Source organism: Hoplias malabaricus, chromosome 5 (genome assembly GCF_029633855.1).
Source record: "Hoplias malabaricus isolate fHopMal1 chromosome 5, fHopMal1.hap1, whole genome shotgun sequence".
Taxonomy (NCBI): domain Eukaryota; kingdom Metazoa; phylum Chordata; class Actinopteri; order Characiformes; family Erythrinidae; genus Hoplias; species Hoplias malabaricus.
In genome coordinates, this window is record NC_089804.1 from 51,401,797 (window position 1) to 51,421,672 (window position 19,876).

General features: G+C 42.6%; 1 protein-coding gene across 5 annotated transcripts in view; it reads left to right on the top strand.

Moving 5' to 3' along the window:
- Positions 1-19,876, top strand: part of casz1 (castor zinc finger 1) — a 224,625-nt gene that overhangs the window by 183,018 nt on the left and 21,731 nt on the right. For all 5 annotated transcript variants that reach the window (XM_066671955.1, XM_066671954.1, XM_066671956.1 and 2 more), the window contains 4 exons: positions 4,416-4,982; positions 11,124-11,991; positions 13,794-13,859; positions 17,384-17,474. In XM_066671955.1, coding sequence (XP_066528052.1) covers positions 4,460-4,982; positions 11,124-11,991; positions 13,794-13,859; positions 17,384-17,474 — 1,548 coding nt within the window. In that variant the 5' untranslated portion in view covers positions 4,416-4,459. The remainder of the gene's footprint in view (positions 1-4,415; positions 4,983-11,123; positions 11,992-13,793; positions 13,860-17,383; positions 17,475-19,876) is intronic.

Consider the following 19,876-nt stretch of genomic DNA (forward strand, 5'->3'; position numbering starts at 1 on the left):
TGCGTGTGCACCCTCTGAGGAGTGGGGGAAATGCACTCCTTCCTGCAAGCTGTAAATTCACAATATAAAACACCAAAGAAAGCTCAGTTTAAAAATCGGGGCAGATGTGGCAGGGTGGGATTGAGGTGTGGAGGGGGATCACAGCATGCTCTGGGGTTTCAGACCCACACCTCCAAGGGAAACAGAAGCCCAGAGAGTTCACTCAGACACAGTCCAGAAACCTGGCCTTGTCAATTTATCTGCCGACATGTTATGATCTTATAGCTAGGGTTACGGTTAAAAAAAAAAAAAAACCAGGAAACTGGGAAATCCTGACACGAGACAATGCTAAATAATGAAAAATAATCTACGACTTATCTAGGCATTTCCCAAGCCTATTTCATATTAATTAACTGGCTGTATTATGGAGGTTTTGTCCTTGTCAGTCAAGATATGTTGAAACTTGAAATGAATTCCCCTCATTACACCAGTGCAGCCTGCATGCCTCTTAGGCAAGTGGCAGGATTAAGTCTGAGCTTTATGGACACATACCTCGTGGAGCTCAGTAGACAACAAGAACATATTTCATATGCATGCTCGTGTTGTGAAATAGGTTCAAGTTAGTTTGTCTCCAGAATATTCCGACTGTGCTGGATACCAGGTGATGAACATGTATGTCATCTCCTAGCATTTTTGTGTATGCCCTGGTTGCCAGAGAGAGGGAGAGAGGGGGAGAGGGAAAGGAAGAGAGAGTGAGAGGGAAAGGACAGGACACGCCAATCTAAGCAGTCATTAACAGCCACTTCCCCACTCTGGCAGCCTGATTACAGTCAGCACACGTTCACACAAATAATGCACTTCCAACAGCATTATTAGGATTTGAAACACCACTTGATTGGGCATGATATCATTCTGGCACATAAACAGAAGCTCTGTATTAAACAACACGACGTAGAGAGCCTGGAGAGGCGCGACAGGCCGACTTCAGGAGAGCTTGGCTTGTTTTTCTTTCAGGGCTTTCCTTTTTATTTCCGTCATTTTGCATGTCTGCTGCGTCAAAGTTCTGAAGAGAAGCAGGACTTACGAGGCCTTTGATGTGCATCTTGGGCCTTGCAGATAAAAAGGAGGACCTCTCTCACTCTTATTGTTGAAATTGTTTAAAATAGTTTCAGCATTTTCGCAAAAGCTTTTCTCCTTATACAGTAACAGAATTACCGGGGGGAGTCCGGGCCCTGCACTCTTTCCACGAAAATCTTGTCAGCCTTACAATAAACATCTCCGCTTAAGAAAAACAAGTTTGGTTTTAGTTATGACGATCCCTGCCACTTCGTTTACGATTCAAGGTGGACGAGCATCTCCGAGATATACCTCCGAGACCGGCTGAATCGCAGCTCTTTCGCTCACGCTCAGAAGAGCAGGTCGAGGCGTAGAATTAATAGGGCTTTGCTGCTTGCTACACCTATTTTTGCTAACGTGAATGCCGCTCCCCTGAGAGGCAGAAGGCCTCCCACAGGAGAGACTGTGCTTTCATCTACGTCCCCACTGATTTTATCGCGCTGTACACTATCATGCACACAAAAACGACTGGAGGTAAACAGCAGTGTTACCATAGTGATCCCCATTGTGGCAGAAAGCACAGGCAATTCTGTTGGCAGGCGCGTATTTAAATCAGCAGCTATGAGCAGGGCCTAGCCTGCTCTTTTTGAGCTCTCATTAATGTCTTAACCACTTTTATTTAATACCTCAGATCCCGACTTCAGACAAAGAACGGCTTTGAACGCGCAAGTCTTTGTGTTCCAAATCCAGGCTTTAGAAATCCAGAATATACTGTATCCATGGTGACTCTGTAGATTAGAATATTATCTCAAGAATCAATAGACACTGACCGCGAGTGTGAGGTGCTTAGCCAAAAAATAAATGCACATAAATTGTGGATAATGGAAAGAAATCACTTCTCAGGGGGTCATTTCCTACAAGGAAAAGCTAGATTGCAGTCTTCAGGAAATCAGTAGTTAAAGCATGAAATAGTGGCACAGTAAACAGAAAAATGACCTTTACTGTTACGCCCAAATGACCTCAATCTTCCTTCGGAGTTGTTCTGAAAAAATACTTCAGAATTTATGTCTTCCACTTCCTAATAGTTTTTCCAGCTGATTTTTTGTTCTAAATTGCTGTCCTCTACAGGGTGACCTCGTCACCCCGGCTCCCGTGATTGTCTGAAGGGTGAAAGTGTGTCGTTCAGTGGTGTTTGGATTTGAGCAGTGTGTGGTAGAGCGGCACTCGGCGCGCATAATTTCTCGGCTCATTGTTTCAGAGAGGAAGGGCTGAGTGCAACACCCGGTAACTGAGAAAGCATGTGCCGGGACCACGGGTCCCCCACAGTGTTCTGCCCTGAAAGAACGTCTTAACCTTGAGTCATATTCGTCACTTTAGCAAACAACAGAAACCAAAAATGGAGACAATGACACATAATTGTGAGGTGATGTAATCAAATGATGGGAAATCCTGATGAGCTCAGCTTATTTGGGTTCATAAATCTGATTTCCGCTTCATAACAATATTAGTGCATCTGCTGCATGTGTTTGTGTGAGAACAGTATGTCCTTTACTTTTTTTCTCCCTAACATTGACTATTGTGCCAAACAGGTGACTAGTGTCCTATTGACGAATTTACAAGAGTGGGCTAGAAATAGCACTTCTGGCCATACAGTGTCTAAATACCATCAGAAGCATTCCAGAGATTGCTGTGATAAATAAATGTCCACTAGCCCCCCTCCCCACCATTCTTCATTTACAGCACAGTAAAGACAGTAAAGTATGACCTTAGGAGCACATCTGATTTTCAGCCTGGAAAAGCTATTAAAAATGAACTTTTGTGAATCGTGAATCAGTTGTGTTGTGTCGGGTTATGAGAGGGAACGGAAAGCAGGGAGAGGATTCTGCCCTAAAAAGGCAGTTTTGGATCCACACTGGCCCAAGGACAGCCACGGTGGGGGGTTTAGACAGACATAGATTTTAAAGATAGCACAGTTGGTTGAAATAATTCTCATGCTTATGGCTGGACTGTTTGATTGGCTAACTGCGTCTATCATACAGTGTGTAACCATCATGAATTTAAGTCTGGTGTTTAAGATTCCCGTGACAGAAGCTCTACGGCCCGAACACTTTCGGACTGCAGTAGTAAGTGAAGCGAGCACAGGATGTCTGTGTCTCTTCATGTCGTTCTGCCTCAACCTGAGATAAAATCTTTGACTTCTAAGAGACCACTAGTGTGCCATTTTTGGATCCCATTCTGTGTGTTGCCAGTAATGTCCACAGGGGGACTTTTCTATAGTGATTTTGCAGGGGTTCAGTAAGTGGTCTACAGTGTCGTGTAGAGATTCTGAAATGGCGTGAAAGATGTGGAGAGGAGAGTTAAAGAAAAGGAGTGGAGAAGTGGACGTAAGGTAAATACCAAAACAGAACACAAGAAACGGAGAGACGAAAAGGAGAAGAGGAGGTAGAAGAGGTTAGAGGGTGGGGCTAAAGAGAAAAAAAGAGGTGAAGAGGAAAAAAATGTGTAGAAAAGACATGGAAAACAAAAGAAGATAGAGGCGGAGGTGAGGAGAATGGAAAAGAGAAAAGAGATTCTGAAATCAGAAAAGCAGTCGCAAGGAGTGGATAAAAGTGATGAGCAGCAAAGTGAGTTGAGTTGAGCAGAGCATGAAGGTGATGGCGTGATGAAGGCGCAGTATGAAACCGAGACGGAGGAGCTGCAGTGGCTGCTGCCTGAAATCTCTCTCCCTGTGCCTTCTAGAGCCTTCCGCAGACACCACTCACGTCCCCCTGCTGTCAAAGTTAAGGTTGAGCAGAGCTCCCATTGGCAGGAGCCTGGGCCTCTTTAGGTAAAGAGAGCCCACAATGTCAGGCTGTTTTTATTCCACTGTCATGTCGAGGATTAAATCTCCATGTAGTGGCTGGTTGGTGCACTGTTGGGGGTCTGATTGTGATCTAGTCGTGTTGTTGCTTCTAGGTTCTCTGTGACAGAATAGATGAGGTTTGTCACTCTCCCTCTCTCTCTCTCTCTCTCTCTCTCTCTCTCTCTCTCTCTCTCTCTCTCTCTCGTGCTCTCATGTGACTTTCTTCTCTTTTTCTCTTCTAATTGTCCTCTCTGTGTGTCTTTGGTATTTTTAACCAAATAATTTGGCAGAACCAAGACTGAGCCTTTAGTCGTTATCATTTTTGACTTTTCACTGAGCATTGTTCTGTGGTATTTAAGCACCATGTACGAACAGTATCGCTTTTCTTGAATGCTTTGTTGAACCTTATCTGTAGCTGGTAAATCCCTTTAAATATATAACAGAGGAAAAGTCTCATTCAGTGACAATATTGGTTCAGTTATTAACAATTCTCATCTAAATCGCTGTCTTCTCTCTCTCTCTCTTTTATCATTACCAGCTGAAAGTGGTTTATGCACTGAAAAGACCTCAGGAAAATCCACGATGGCCGCCAAAAGGAAAGGTGGCCTAAAACTCAACGCTATCTGTGCCAAGCTGAGCCGGCAGGTGGTGTACGATGGCAGCTCCCAGAACGCTGAGGGGGACCCGAGCCTGGCGGACAACAGCGAGCGGGGCAGCTCGCACTATGAAGAGGGCGACCGGCCCGACAGCGACTATTCTGAAGGCTTGAGCCTGGGCCAAAGCCTGGAGGATGACCAGAAACGACGCGAGGCCATTGAGAAGTGGGTGAACGGTGAGTACGCCGATGACCCCGTGTCCATAGATGAAGACGAGCCGAGGCCCAAAGCCAGCAGCGGAGACGAGGGACCCCCAGAGGGCGTGTACATGGTCCAACCTAAAGGCTGCAGCGACGACGAGGACAACGGGGACGAAGCCGAGACCATGCCTGTCTCCCAAGAGGGTAGTTACCATGACGACAGAGACTCTGCGGACAGTCCGCACAAGGAGACGGCCTACCCACCCACCAGTGAGACCCCAAACTGCCAAGCCTCCTTTTCCTCTCCAGGTATCATTCCTACCTCTCCTTCCCTCTTCTATTTTGAACCCTTGAAATGACAGTGATACGGTGGGGTTAATGAATGGCTGCGATCATTTAACAAGGTTTATTGATTGGATCATGGGAAATTCTTGATTCATCCAGATGCCCACAGAAATACATAGCTGTCCTCACTGGTGCTGATACAGAAGAATCCAACATCACAAAGACAGCGAACAAAGGGTATTTTGTGCAGTCCTACGTTAAAGTTGTCCTGCTTTAATACACCTGATCCATGTAATCAGCTAATTAACAAGCCCTTTCTGAGTTAGAGTGGATGTGTTGATGTGTTAGAGCAGAGAAAGCAGTAAAATGTGCTCAGGCACAAAGAGCACATTAGCACTCAAATGTCTCTCTTCAGATGCCAGCCAGCCAAGCCAGTGCTGTTGGTTTAGTTTTACCTTACCTTTACCCTTTGGAGAAGTATAATCTCAAGGACAATTTGACAGTGTCAGGGGCCAAGGGAAAGGGAGATGTGACCGTATTCATATAGGCTTAAGTGATCCTGTCTGCTGGAAAGAGAAATCTAGAGTTACTACACGAGCACTGACACCACTGGCCCTACAGTCCGATGGAACTGGGAAAACAGGAACTTGTGTGGTTTACTGAAACAAGAAATGAATATTTGGACTAGGCTTACGGAGAATATTGTGTTATGTGCAGAGCAGCAAAGAGGCCAAGAGTGTTGGCACAGCAGCCTAAGTTTCATGTTGCAACCTGGGTTACATTTTGTGGCTTTGATTTTTCACTAAGCTGACTAAACTTAGGTGCTACTGAACCCAATACCACGCAGGCCAGGCCTCTGATGTTTCAGGTTTCTAGCAGTTTGAAGCTTAACTTTAAGACACAGGATCCTGTTGGCTGCTTTTAAAGACTCTCCTGAATAAATGGGAGAAAAGGGCACGGAAGTTCACGTATAATTTAACATAACAAATCAACCAAAAATAAAAATAAACAATAAAATAATTCTTCTGATCAGCTGATCACAAATGTGCAAGTTCTACTTCCTTTTGATCTCGGTGGAAAGGAGCCGTATTACATTTTTCACTCCGTTTCTGTCCTGTATGTGAGACACTATTATGGCACACTTGTTGGCAGCTTTAATTGGCACTAACAGTAGAAAACAGTAAAAACAAACATTTACTGCCTTAACGACTGCCTGAACTTTGAGACTGGTACAGTAGTGCTCAAAGTGTATTACCACTCAAAATAAAGTAGATAACAACAGTAGATAAGGCCATTTTGCACACAGTAAAAATAACCGCCACTGCTTTTATTTTTTTTAAGCAGCAGTTAAAATCTGGTTAGTCTGGTATGTTTTTGCTTGCTCACCTCATGTTGCAAAAGAAAAGCCTTTTTCCTTTCATCTTTTCATCTTTTTCCATCAGGCCTGTTTGTTGCAAGGTTTTTTTTTTTTACACATTTTCCTCTTCACTGTAACAGTAGCAGCTGTGGCCTCATATTAAAAAGGCTTCTCAGTGAAAGGCAGTGCTTTGTGGGTTTAATTAGTCATGTATTTATTTAATACTTGTGGAGAAAGCCATGTGTAAATATGAGTTTGTTTCACAGAACATGCTACACCTTTGGCTTCAATGGACTACACTGCTTTGGAATCTCAACAAAGACAAACTGAAGACTACAGCGAACAGACTCCACTCTTTTCTTCTGCGTTGTTTTTTTTCCCCCCTCCTCCCTCTTTGTTGATTGTAACTAGGGCATCTATATTGCCATGTTACTGCGCAGATCACAATTAAAATATTTTTTTCCCCTTCCTTGCTGCTGTCTTTCAAAGGCTGATGCGGAGCGCACATAATTATGCATATAAACATAGTGGCTTAATTATCTCTCACAACATCAGTGACAATGTAATTAACAAACATTGCAAGATCAATGAGAGAAACTGCGACCTTCAAAACATTTAACTCCTCACACGGAGGCAGCGTGTGGATTCCCTATCAGCGCAAAAGCCCAGAATACTTCTCCCACAGCACTTCAATGCCTTGCATTATTCACACACAGGCCACACAGCAGAGTGCTTGGTAAAAAGAAAGTATGAAAGCAATGAGAGAGACGGGCTTCGGATCAGATGAGCTCGGCCATGACTGCGGTTTGCAATTAGACTCTTTAAAGGTTACGCATTCATTTCAGTCTTCTGAGGGGCATTTTTTAAAAACCATTTATTGTTTTTACAGCAGCCTTGCTTAAATGTTCTGATAAACTGAAGCAGTCCAATGTTTATATAGATATTGTCCATTAAACTATTATTTGATATTCACAGTTCCTAATTTAGGACTTTTATTCCCAAAAAGAACTGTGCCTCGAAAACCCAAACCCAAGTCAAAATCGCCTAATTGGTTCTACTTAATAAGGAGTAAGAAGAAGACAGCAGTAACTAAATATAATATCAAACTTTAAAGTTCATCCTTTGCTTTTATTATAGCTTTCATTTTTGTATCAGTGTTGAAACTTTGGTGTCAGAATTCCGGTATGGTCAGTTTATACTGGCAGCTTTTTATATAAAGTATTTCTTATCTGATGATGAAGGTTTTGGTGATCCTCCAGGTTTTACACGTTACAAATCCCATTTTCTGTTTGAAGATATGTTGAACTTCAGGTTTGGAGAATCTCATTTTTCTTCTACATTCTCCTTCCATTTGCAAATAATAATAATAATAATAATAATAATAATAATAATAAGTTAAATTGATATAGCATCTTTCACAAACCAACAGACACTTGACACAGTTCAAAAAAAGGTAAAAGGAGAGGGTTACGATGAATCCAAAGAAGAAAAAAGGAAAGTTTCAGGCAAAGCTTTGAAGGACAACAGGGACAAAACTACCAAGAAATATATCCCAGAAACCGTATAACTCATAATTAATGTCTGTTTTGAATGTACAATTAAATCAATGAATGGAGGCTTCTGATTTTTCACGGTTCTGTACTTCTGTGCAGTTTAATCGTACCAGATCATTTCTGAGCATAGCAAAGTTAAGCTATTGAACCTTTTATCTGTATACCCTTTTAATCCATATATAGTCTTCTGCATGCAGAAGTCCTAATCATTTCTTTCAGACAGCCCCCCTCCTTACTTTGAATGGCCATGTTTGGGCAGCTAAACAGAGATATAGTGCCTATTCGTTATCACACAGTGCAGGAAAAATGTAGCCTAATTGCCTTAAACGTAGACAAGGACTGTGTCACTGGTTGGAATGTGGCAGCGCAAAGTGGTGAGACTAAGGGTACTTCTTTTTATACCCTCCAGTGATGAGAGAGAGAGTGGGAGGGGTGGAAGAAGACAGAGAGAGAGAAAGACAGAGAGAGAGTATGAAGCGCAGCCAGGCAAATCGCACCTTTCCCCAAAGCCACGGCTTCCAGGCCACATGCACATGGCATCATTAGGAGGATGTGTGATAAGGCTGGAGAAGAAAAGCTCATTTACATGCTGTTTTAAAAGGTTATCTGCTCCCAGGTCCTGGCATAATGTACGCAGTTTAAGTCCAATCAAGCTACTGACATTGATAGTGCGTCCAACCCTCAGAAAGCCATGCACCAGCTACTGTTACTACAGCTACTATTATTACTACTAGTAAAACCACTCCTCTTCTAATACCACTACTACTAGCACACGGTCTTCCCCAGTGTAGATCTTTAATAATGCAAGTATCACAACTTCCAAGTCTGCTAACAATGTTTTTTTATAAGCAAGTTATACTAATAATACTTTGCAATTGAGTAGCAGAATTCGAAACTGCTATGCTAATACAAATTGTACTAAAATGTGCAGCTAGTAATGCTAACAGTAGATATAATTTGAGTAGTTTGAGGGGATTTCTATAGAAAAACGATGGGGCTTTCCCCGCTGTTTGAAAGTGTATGGGTGGAATAAGCTCAGAGACATGACTTGCTTTGATTGCTGTCCTTGGAAAGTGTTCAGTGATAGAGATTAAAGGCCCTGTCTTTACTTTAAAGCTGTGTAAAATAGCATGACCCGACATGACACCCTCTAAGCAGTCATGACCTATACGAAATGCTACAGTCTCTGGATTCCAGATTTATGAGTGAAACCCAGCTCTCTCCAAATCAAGTTCTCAGAGCTGTGCAGCAAACAAACACCCTCAACAGTACTAAAAGATAATTATAGTGTTATTATTACTTTAGAATTCAATAATAAGGAGTGTTTTTCCATCTCACCGATAGGCAGCTTCGATTAGTAATAAAAACAACACTGAAAACGATCAGTATCCTGCAGAATCCGAATCTGTCCTCAATCACCCCGACTGACTGTATGTCCAAACAATGTAAACCACAGATGTATGTGTGTTAGGATCAGTACCCAATGCACCCTAAACACTGAAGCAGGCATTTCCTTTAAAATGCCTTGTACATTTCTCTTCAATTTTTCATGATCTTTCAATCTGCCTGATCACCTTTCATTGTAATGTGCCACGGAGAGGAGCAACCCCGATGCTGTGATGGAAATTTGGGGATTAATTTACATGCTGAGAAGGAGATGTGAAATGCAGGGGGAGCGACTGATTTAGCAATAACACGGACATACGAGACCAAAGCTGAAATATTTTGGTATTAATTACCAAGACCATGGCTCCTGTTACTTTCGACTGTCTTACGTTCGCCTGGCGATGGAAAAAAAAAGAAGCAATGAAATAAATGAAGAAAAAGTCTGGGGCAGGGCTGGCTGAGGGCCAGGACAGAGTGGGAGAGGCCAGGACTCCCAGGAGTGTATCTGACACCAGGGTGAAGTTGTCATCTAGAGTGGAAAGCACACATCAAGCTAGCTGTCCTGACAGGGAAACTGGCCCACGTTGAGATTTTGATCATTTGCTTGTACAAACACCATATTAGAGTCAGGGTTTATGAAATGTATGAATGTCCATATCTATTTAAAGTATCTGTGAATTGCACCCACACTTGCACGTACTCTCTAAAACATCATCAACATGGTCTTAATAAAGGCTGGTTAAACAGAGCTACATTTTCCTGCTGTCAGACCGAAGCATTTTCTTCCACCTCGTCTCCCTGACCCTTCTGCCCAACCTGGATGAAAGTTAATGGGCCAGAATTAATCTCTACATAATGCAATTAAACTATACATTTACTGCGTTTTGCTCCGTCCTTGGGGAGGACAGTGTGTTTTAATGGACTTTTAAAAGAAAAAGTGAACTTTAGCGACTCAAATAAGTGCACAACTTTTAAATGGCTACCAATGAAGCATTTCCACTCTATATAATAAACATATGGTAGAAAGAACTACTGCAGAGTTATCACTGCAGAACATTATAATTCAATGTAATAGAATGACAGAAGGCCCATCACAGCCTATGTTGATATGACATAAATCAAAGGGGAGCCTTCCAGGCATTTGAGGCTTAAATAAATGTGTGGGGTTTTTATGTAGCGCTACACTGGACGATCACTGGACGAGGAACACCTACTTTGTATCTACACTCTTTGTCAATTTTATCAGCTCCACTGACCACACAGAAGCACTTTGTAGTTCTACAATTACAGACTGTAGCCAATCTGTTCTTCTGCATACTTTCTTATCCCCATTTCACCATGTTCTTCAATGGTTAGGACCCCCACAGGACCACCACAGAGCAAGTATGAATTGGGTGGTGGATCATTCTCAGTGCTGCAACAACACTGATGTGGTGGAGTGTTAGTGTGTATTTCGCTGGTATGAGGGGATCAGACACAGCAGTGCTGCTGGATTGTAGATAAAATATAGTTGTTCCTAATGCATTGTTCGTTTAGTGTATATTGCTTGTTATAGTATACGGCTAGAGCGGTCCTGTTATAATTTAATTTGAAATTTGATACTAAACAGTAGACCACTCAAAGGTTTGTGTTAAATCTTGAATAACCAATTATGTATTTATGTGAATTACTGCATACTGCAATCCCTGTTTTTTCCTTATTTTCATGTGGGCTTTTTGACATTTAAGGCTCAAACTGAGAGTCTGACAATAATAATTATGGTTCATTACAGATTATATAGAGAGTATGCCATTAAAACATATACCTAAAAAAGAGTTAAGAATTTGCAACTAAGTTAACCCTTGGACTGGTGTTGATTCCATTCTGTAGGTGAGGCCTCTGCTCTGCGAGACTATGCAGCCAACACCATGAATGAGTTCCTCCATATGTTCGGTTACGATGACCAGCAGGTGCGTGATGAGCTGGCCAAGAAGATCAGCTTTGAGAAGCTGAAAGCCTCTACCTCAGACCCCTCATCCCAGAACAGTGAAGAGGCCACGCGCCGGGCCCGATTCTCCAAGTATGAGGAGTACATCCGCAAACTAAAGGCTGGAGAGACCCTGCCCTGGCCCATCCACCCCAAACCTGAAGAGCTGAACTCAAAGATCCAAGAGAAGAGCTCCTCGATCCTGCCGCAATCCACCTGCCTCCCGGCAGTCGAGGGGCAGATGTTTTCAGCTGGAATTGAGCATAAGCCAGCCCAACACAATGCCTCCACTGGCAACTCCTCTCATAATCTGGCCTCCAGAGCTTCCAAATATGACTTCTTTATCCAGAAGCTGAAGATGGGTGAAAGTCTAAGGCAGCAAAACGGTAATGCCTACAAGAGACCTTCCAAATATGACCTGGAAAACGTCAAGTACTTGCACCTCTTCAAACCAGGAGAGGGCAACCCTGACATGGGTGGGGCTATTGCTTTTAAGACAGGTAAAGTTGGGCGACCATCTAAATACGACGTCCGTAACATCCAGAAGCCCATACCTGGCAAGAGTGACCCTCCAATAATGCCTGGCGTTCTCCCATCCACACCAGCTACCCCAGGCACTCCCATGATCCCTACTCCTGCTTCTGCTGGAGCCGTAGGTCCCCCTTGCTTACCAGTGGACCAGGTAGGCCATCTGACTTTCAACCCTGAGTTCATGAAGTCCAGCTTCTCCAAGACCGACTCTATCACTACTGGAACAGTCTCCTCAGTCAAGTAAGATTACTGTTCATTCCACATGTATACATGAAACATGATTTGAAACGATTTTGTTTTTTATAGGTTAATCAGCCCACCAGAGGGTGGAGGGAGGGGGAGGGGGTGCTGTATGAAACTGACTGGTGCTGTATGTTAACTTGATTGTGTGAATTAATCAAGGATTTAATTTTCAGATGCCCACTGAACATGTTGCTCTTAAACCCGCTATACTCCATCACTGCAGGCACAGCGACCCCTCCACAGGCCTGGCACTGATATATGGCCAGCTCTTTCCCTCACTGAATGAATTACCCATTAAGGCTTAGAAGTCTATGTTTAGATCATGAGTGGGATACCTCATACTTAGATATATTATTACTAAAATCTGTGTCGCTGTGGGATGTGAATTCATACATTTTGGCTGTGTAGTGTCGTTTTTCGCTGGTCAGTTTCTCCACTTCATTATTGCCTCACATTTGTCATTTGAGAGAGAATAACCGATGCATAATTTGTTTGTGAAAGTACATGAAGTGTTTATTCATGGCCTTCGCAAAGCTTACTTCCTCTTTTAGTGTAACAATTTGTGGTTTAATTAGGGTGAGAATGTGACTGAACTCCTGAGAACTGGTGGGTTTGCCTGCTCAATGCTGTACTAGTTCATGGGAGGATGTGTATTATTGTCTCCAATTTTCTCTATATTCAAGGTTCATAGCTGTGATTATGTAGACTTTTCTAAACCTTAGCTTCAGTAATCAATACAAATTGGGTTTGGCCTACATGTAAAATTGTGGTCCACAGAATCCCACAAAAAGTGATCCTACAAAAGGGGAAGTCATTTAAGAAAAAACATGTATTGATATGAAAATTGTCATGTGAATTAGACTGAAGTGAAACGATACATTATATGCAGTGGTGGTAGGAACCAGGGATCATTTCATTTATAATCCCAACTCTTTAGTGTATCTTTTTTTGTTTTAAATGATGTTTCAGGCAAAAACATTATCTCAGTTGTGTCCTGTGATAGACTCACTCCCTTGTGCCCAGTGATTGTGGGTAGGCTCTGGACTCACTGAAACCTGAACACGATAAAGCAGAAAAGTTACAGAAAATGAATGAATGATCTCAAACATCTGAGAACATCAGGCAACATATTTGTGGTTATTTCACGTAATAACATTTTAAAAAGAGAGCTTTATACACAGTTAGATGTCTGGTCCCTGTCACCAGTGTTCTGAACATTTGCATTTACATATTAACCCTTGTCACCATACTGAAATAAAAAAAATAAAATGCGAGAATTCCCCTTTAACTGCTTATTTAATTGTTGAATTAATTCCTGCATGGGGCTGCGGATGCTGGCTGCAGTTCAGGTTTTGCATGAAACCTGCTGCACAAGGAACAGGAAAATCAGCAGCTACTGTTCAGCCACTGAAACAAGATGCCATAAGAGCTTTAGTCATCCTTCAAATCGCAGGCAATTGAGGGGAAAAAAATGCACGCACGCAAACACATATGGCCGTTGTCTGACTCTCCTCATCACTTCATCTTTCCATTTGTGCACTCTCCAAAAACACACATGAATCATTGATGCATTCAGAAACATTTTTCCCTCTGCCTTCATTTTTGGTAGGCCATGCATCAACGTGGGCCTACACTCTCCTTGATGCATTTCCAAATCAAACTGCTGTTCCGCCCAAGAAAATGTATATTGATAGCTCAAAGTTTGAAATTGCTTATAAGTGAATATTGTGTCAGTTTGTTATTATTAACGGCGCTGCGTGTTGTCATTAATCCTGTCGCGTTTCTCTGTGCTGCAACAGGAATGGCCTTCCGCCGGAGAAACCTGTGACAGAAGATGTCAACGTCTACCAGAAATATATTGCCAGGTAAACAAATATTCATCCTCTCCTAAAATTTAAAGGCACTTTTTTATCCTTAATGTAATCCAATCTATCGTTTATTCCTTAATAAATTTGGATGTACACTGGCAAAAATAAGTTTGGTGCCCAAGCTATAAATTACTGGAGCAAGCAGGGTTTATGAACTAAAGAAGACTGATTGAATTAAAGCAAAGGAAGTGAGTAATTTCTTTGGCAGGGCCGTGTTCCCTGTCTGTGCCATGTATACTGATGGCTAAGACTGAAATCTTAAGCAAACATCGAGAAATGTTTGTAAATACGTTTCACACATTAGCTGCTCTTCATGAGCTCAGCTCTGCAATGTTCACATACACAGCTGTGCCCTCTTCAGCAGTGCCTCTGTGAAAACTAGCTGGAGATAATTTTTTTTTTTCATTTTCAATATCTTCCCCACAAATGAAGACACTGAATCAACTAAATGACAGCCACTCACAAATCCAGACAAAGCATCCAGATAGATTCAGTGTACTGCCGTATCGGCCTCTGTGTTCATTTTGTCGCGACACTGGGAAGGTGATTATTATTATTTGTTTATTTATTCTGGTTTTTAAAGGGAGGAAAAAACAGCGTTTTGAAAAGGCAAAGAAGCTGTGGCGTAAATGATTAGTCTCCCAAGCCGTAACATGAAGGCCACAAATCAAAGCCCCAGCGCTAACACACACACACACACACACACTTACTCGCACACGCACAAAAAACCCTCCTTGGACTGATTACATTTTGCAAGAAGATTTAATTAAGGAATTTTTAATGAGGCTTCTGCTGGCACTGCCAAGAACTGTTTTGATATTTGCACTGCATAATGCATAAAATTTGTCTAAACATCTCGGCAGTTGATGCGCGGGGAGGCAGCAGATAAGCCCAGATACAGTTTCAATTTCCGTGTTGGGGAAAATAAGAAAGGGAAGAGAGGAGGAGAAAAAAGGAAAATGAGGACTCATAAAGAGGGCAAATGCGGCCTGGTACATCTTGGTGGTGGTGGGGGGGTGCGGTGTTTGTGGTGCTGGGGGGGTAGGAGGAGGAGGATCATCACTGCCTTCCACGCTAATGAGACCACACTCATGCTAAAAAGCAGCTTTGTAAACTTGTCTACACCCACCTTCCCCCCTTGCAAAAGGGGAAAAAGTTCTTTATCTCTGTGCTCCGCCATAGTTTGATGTTTAAAGAGCTTCCCTGGTAGTGTTTAGTCGCAGTTTTGCCTCTTAAATGCTTTCATGCACCCACCATTGCTCTGCACTTTGATCAGCGTGTCTCTATTGTAACAGGAGATGTGCGGCAATCTCTGTATCGTGGCGATATTAATATTTAATCTGCTGCTGAATAGCAGCGGCCCATTAGCCCCCTGACGCGGCAAGTGGGAATTGTCCAGAGGCAAAGTGATACAGCTGGGTGATGAGCAGGAGGGTGGGCTGCTCTCCCAAGGGGGGCCCAATGTATACAAGAACGGATACATGTGTGTGAGGGAGTTCTTCTGGAAGACGGTTGAGAATGGTTTGGTTTTGGAATCATAAAATACAAATCCACTAACAGTTTTATAGTGTTAGAGATAAAGTGACAGAGGGAGCGCCAGGTGTTTTCACTGCTTCTTAAAAAACTCTAGCAGACATATTGAAACTAAATTGTAAATGCACAGGTGAAGAAGAAAAAATGCCTGTTTCAATAACTGTCTCCATGAAAAATAGATTCAAATCAGAGAAATAATCATTCATTCATTATCTGTAACCGCTTATCCAGTTCAGGGTCGCGGTGGGTCCGGAGCCTACCTGGAATCATTGGGCACAAGGCGGGGAATACACCCTGGAGGGGGCACCAGTCTTTCACAGGGCAACACAGACACATTCACTCACACCAATCCACCTACCAACATGTGTTTTTGGACCGTGGGAGGAAACCGGAGCACCCAGAGGAAACACACCAACTACTCACAGACAGTCACCCGGAGCGGGAATCGAACCCACAACCTCCAGGTCCCTGGAGCTGTGTGACTGCGACACTACCTGCCGCAAGAAATAATCAATAAAATGTTAAAAACAAACAAAAAAACTCACACGTTGTTGCTTCTATAATTAAATTAGATTTGTTCCATTTAAAAAAAATGCTAATATTTAACATTGTTACTTTTTTCCCCCGATTTAAACCCCTGATGTCTTCAAGACTGATGTGTAAGTTAAAGATGTGGAAGTTAACGTCTGCTCTGAATGTCTGCCTTGCACTCAGCTCCACTGAAGAAGCAGTCCATATCTTCAACCCAAGCTATACTGACGCAGGCGTAAGAGGCAGATACACGTAAATATTTTTATGAAATCCCAAAAGCAGTCAAACCAACACTGGCAGGTTCGCATATTTGTTTTCATATCCAGACTTTGTGGACTAAAGAGGGGTGGGGTATTTGTAAATGAACAATATTTACATAATCCCTCAAACTCACGTATTTTTTAATTAATCAGAGAACCCTTTTTTCCCCCATGATATGGGCACTTTAAATAGCAGCCAAAAGCACCTGAAGCCCTCTCCACTCCACGAGCCCTTCACACTACCGCCGACCGCTAAAAGGTAGTGGATTTACCATTCAGTTAGCTTAATGAACTCAGCAGTGTGATCTGTAAAAGCAGCCTTGGGATAATCCAGGCCTCGGAGGGGTGCACGAGGAAAAAATTCTATTACTTAGCTTTTTTCTCTCTACTTCAGCAGATGGTGCTCTTGGCAGCGGCAGTGCAAATGTTTATTTGTGTGTTTTGAGCTGTAATTGGAGGTTTTTAACAGTCATCATCGTCAGGGTTATAATCAGCCTGTAAACACTCAGGAAATGGGCCTCTTTAAAGCAGTGCCAATCTGCGGCAGGCTGGGCCAGTCAGACACCGAGAGTGAAGAGGGGGAAATAACACACAGGCACACTCAAACCTTTCTATTAGGCCTAACCTTTCCCTGATTAAAGCACAGCCTGTTAACCTGGAGTGCCGAGCGCTGATTTGGCAGGGTTTAAAGCATGGGCAAATGAGTGAATTACGTCTGGGGTTACAGTTTAATAAGAGTCTACCTACTGCTTCTGAAGCCAATGGAACTAATTTGGTGGAGATTGCTGTGACTGAAGTGTGAATTGTAATCACATGGTTGTGGAAGCGTGGGCAGGTATGAGATCGCGCTTTTCTCTACGTGTTTGTAGTCACCCATAATGGCTCTGTGCTCCGTGAAGATGATTCTGTCACTGTGAGGCTGTTTATCAGTGGAGGATAAAAGGCTAAATTGCCCTTTAAAGCTCGGCCCTGTGCGCATAGAGGTCACATTTCACTTCTTCGCAAGAAGTGGCTGAAAATCACTCGTTCAGAAGATTTGGTAAAGGTTATGTTTTTAATTGCACATAAAAGCTTTCTTTTATTTATTTTTTTTTCTATGGCAGCAGTAAACATTTAATGATGGGTGTTGATAGGTTCATCTGGTTTAGTGTGGAGACAGGGATGTAATGATTTTGCCGTGATTGTGTTTTCTTGCAGATTTTCAGGCAGCCAGCACTGTGGACATGTGCATTGTGCCTATCAGTATAGGGAGCATTACCACTGCATGGACCCAGAATGCAACTACCAGGTGAGCAGTCCAAATATGATAGGAGCCAAACTGATCATTCATAACGGATTAATGCCATCTTCTTTTTGGTTTGCAGTAACTTCACACATGAATTAAAAGCTAGATTTAATAGGCTTTATTTGCCCTTGCTTTGATTCACTGTAATCATCATTGCCTTTTGACTAAATTCCTTCAGCACGTCTATGGCTTGTACAAGTTTGCCACTGTGCCACTTCCAGGGTGCAGCTCCTCTCCCTCCTTCTGGACCGACAGCTTGATAAATGAGATAATGCGGGCAGAATAATGTCATAGTCTAACAGCCATGGTTGAGCACCTCCAAACAGCCGTCCCTCACGGCTTAAAACACTGACGGAGAAAACAAGCAAAGTGGTTTCTGGACACTCGTCTGTCGGGAGGACGAGTCCATAACTCAGGAACTCTTCTCCGGGTTAGGAAGTGTCACAGCACTTTTTTCACTGCGTACCTACTGCCTGCTGAAAAGTGGTCGATAAAACTGTAGGTGGAAGGTGATTTGAATGTGCTATAACTTTATGCCAGAGAAGATCCGAGCTTAATGGCAGTGGGTTAAAGCCCAACATTGTATACGCTTTTTTTTTTTTTTTTACTTGTTGTAAATACCTCAGAACGATGATTCCTGTAGGGCTTTTATTTTTTTCTTGAGGGCATCTGCTGTTACTCAGGGGCCACTGCTAATCCCCTTTCACATTATTAATCTGATCCATGTCCCCAGAGTTGTCGTGTACAGCGCAGTGAAATCAGCATTAAGCAGATCAGAACACCCCTTCGCTCACAGTCTCCTGCGCATATGGTGGAAAAGAGCAGGCAAATACGGGAAGATTTGTCGAAGACGTCAAAAATCCTTATGCAACCAAAAGCTGCTCTGCGCTGTTCCATTCTGTGACGATCTCTCCGCTTGTAATCTCCCTCTTCACTTTTAATCATCTGATTACATTTTTCAGTGCAAACACGATGAAATCTTGTAAGTAGTCTAGACAGCTGTTCCATGAAACACATGCTTATTCAGCTTAGTGGCTCGCTTCTGGCTCTGTGGAAAACAATTCCTCAGGCTACCTTTTTCTTTTTTCTTTTTTTTTTCTTTTTCAGAGAATTGCATTTGTAAAGCACTCGTTATAGAACAATTTGATCAAGCTGTCTTCAAAACCTCTTATTGACTCAGTGACTGAGGCAAAGGCACACAAGCTACAATCCCAGATGGTTGCATAGATGTTCCTAGCCTTGCAGAAAAGAGGCTCAGATGAACAGGCTTTTGCAAGTGATAACTCATGAAACGTTACATGACACAGTGGTGGAATATTATCCCGCTGCTGCCAGCCTTCTTCGTGACACTGGCCCTACCTCTCCTTTCATGGGCTTGCGCTCATCCCGCACGGTAGTGGGAATCCTAAAATAAATGTAGCAGGTCTTCACAACCCCTTATGACTAGCCCAACCGAATCTGCAATCTCTGCCTCACTCTGCTTACCACTCTCCTCATCAGGGTCACAGAGCCATACCTCAATGCCAACTCATCGCGTTACTTGACATCTCAAGTGCCTGCCATCCACAAATGTTCACCATTGTCTTTGTCATATTCTAAGTCATGGGAGCTTTTTTTTTAACTGTTCTCCTCATTGAAATATGAAAGAGGATATGATACGACATCTCCCCAATCGAGGCGTGTGTATTTCTGTTAGCAGATTTATTTCTTCGCTGTATGTAAGATAAGCTTGACATATACTCAATTAGCTTTTGCGTTTTAGATGTTTCTGTCATATTTTTTTGTCTCCTGTTGCACATTTGTGTAGAAAATATGGATTTACGTCAGACCGGCTCATTGATTTCAGCTTCTCTTGTTACAGTTCCTGTAACATCAGCTTAAGCCCAATTACTGCAGATTTGGTTGCTCGCTTCTCTCTGGAGTCAGCTTTTTCCCCCCACATCCTTTTGTTTTTCCCTCTCACCGCTGTGCCGTGTAGGAGGTTTTTCATTTTGAGGAGGGAATTTTAGCATATTTCCTTTTTATTACAGTCTAAACCCTGCATGAAAATCACGCTTTAATACTTTAATTAAAAATGGAATCATATCTCAGCCAGGGAATTAAAAAGGGAAACATTTTTGGTTGGCTTGTTTGTTTGTTTGTTGTCTCTTTTTCCCTGTGCACGTTTGAGAAACCATCTGCATGGAACATAATTTTTCAGAAGCTGAGAACATCAGAACTCTGATCTTGCATGTCAAGTGATCCGTCTTAATTAAAAACCAGAAAAAGTAATAAAGATGCGGGACTCGGATGGAAATATGGGGGAAGGCTGAAGCTCTGTGTATTTGCGCTTAGTGTGCTAGGATGCGCTGGGGAGAAAGCTGGCAGGTGTTTAGCTGTGCTTAGAGGGTGAGGAAGTAGTAAAA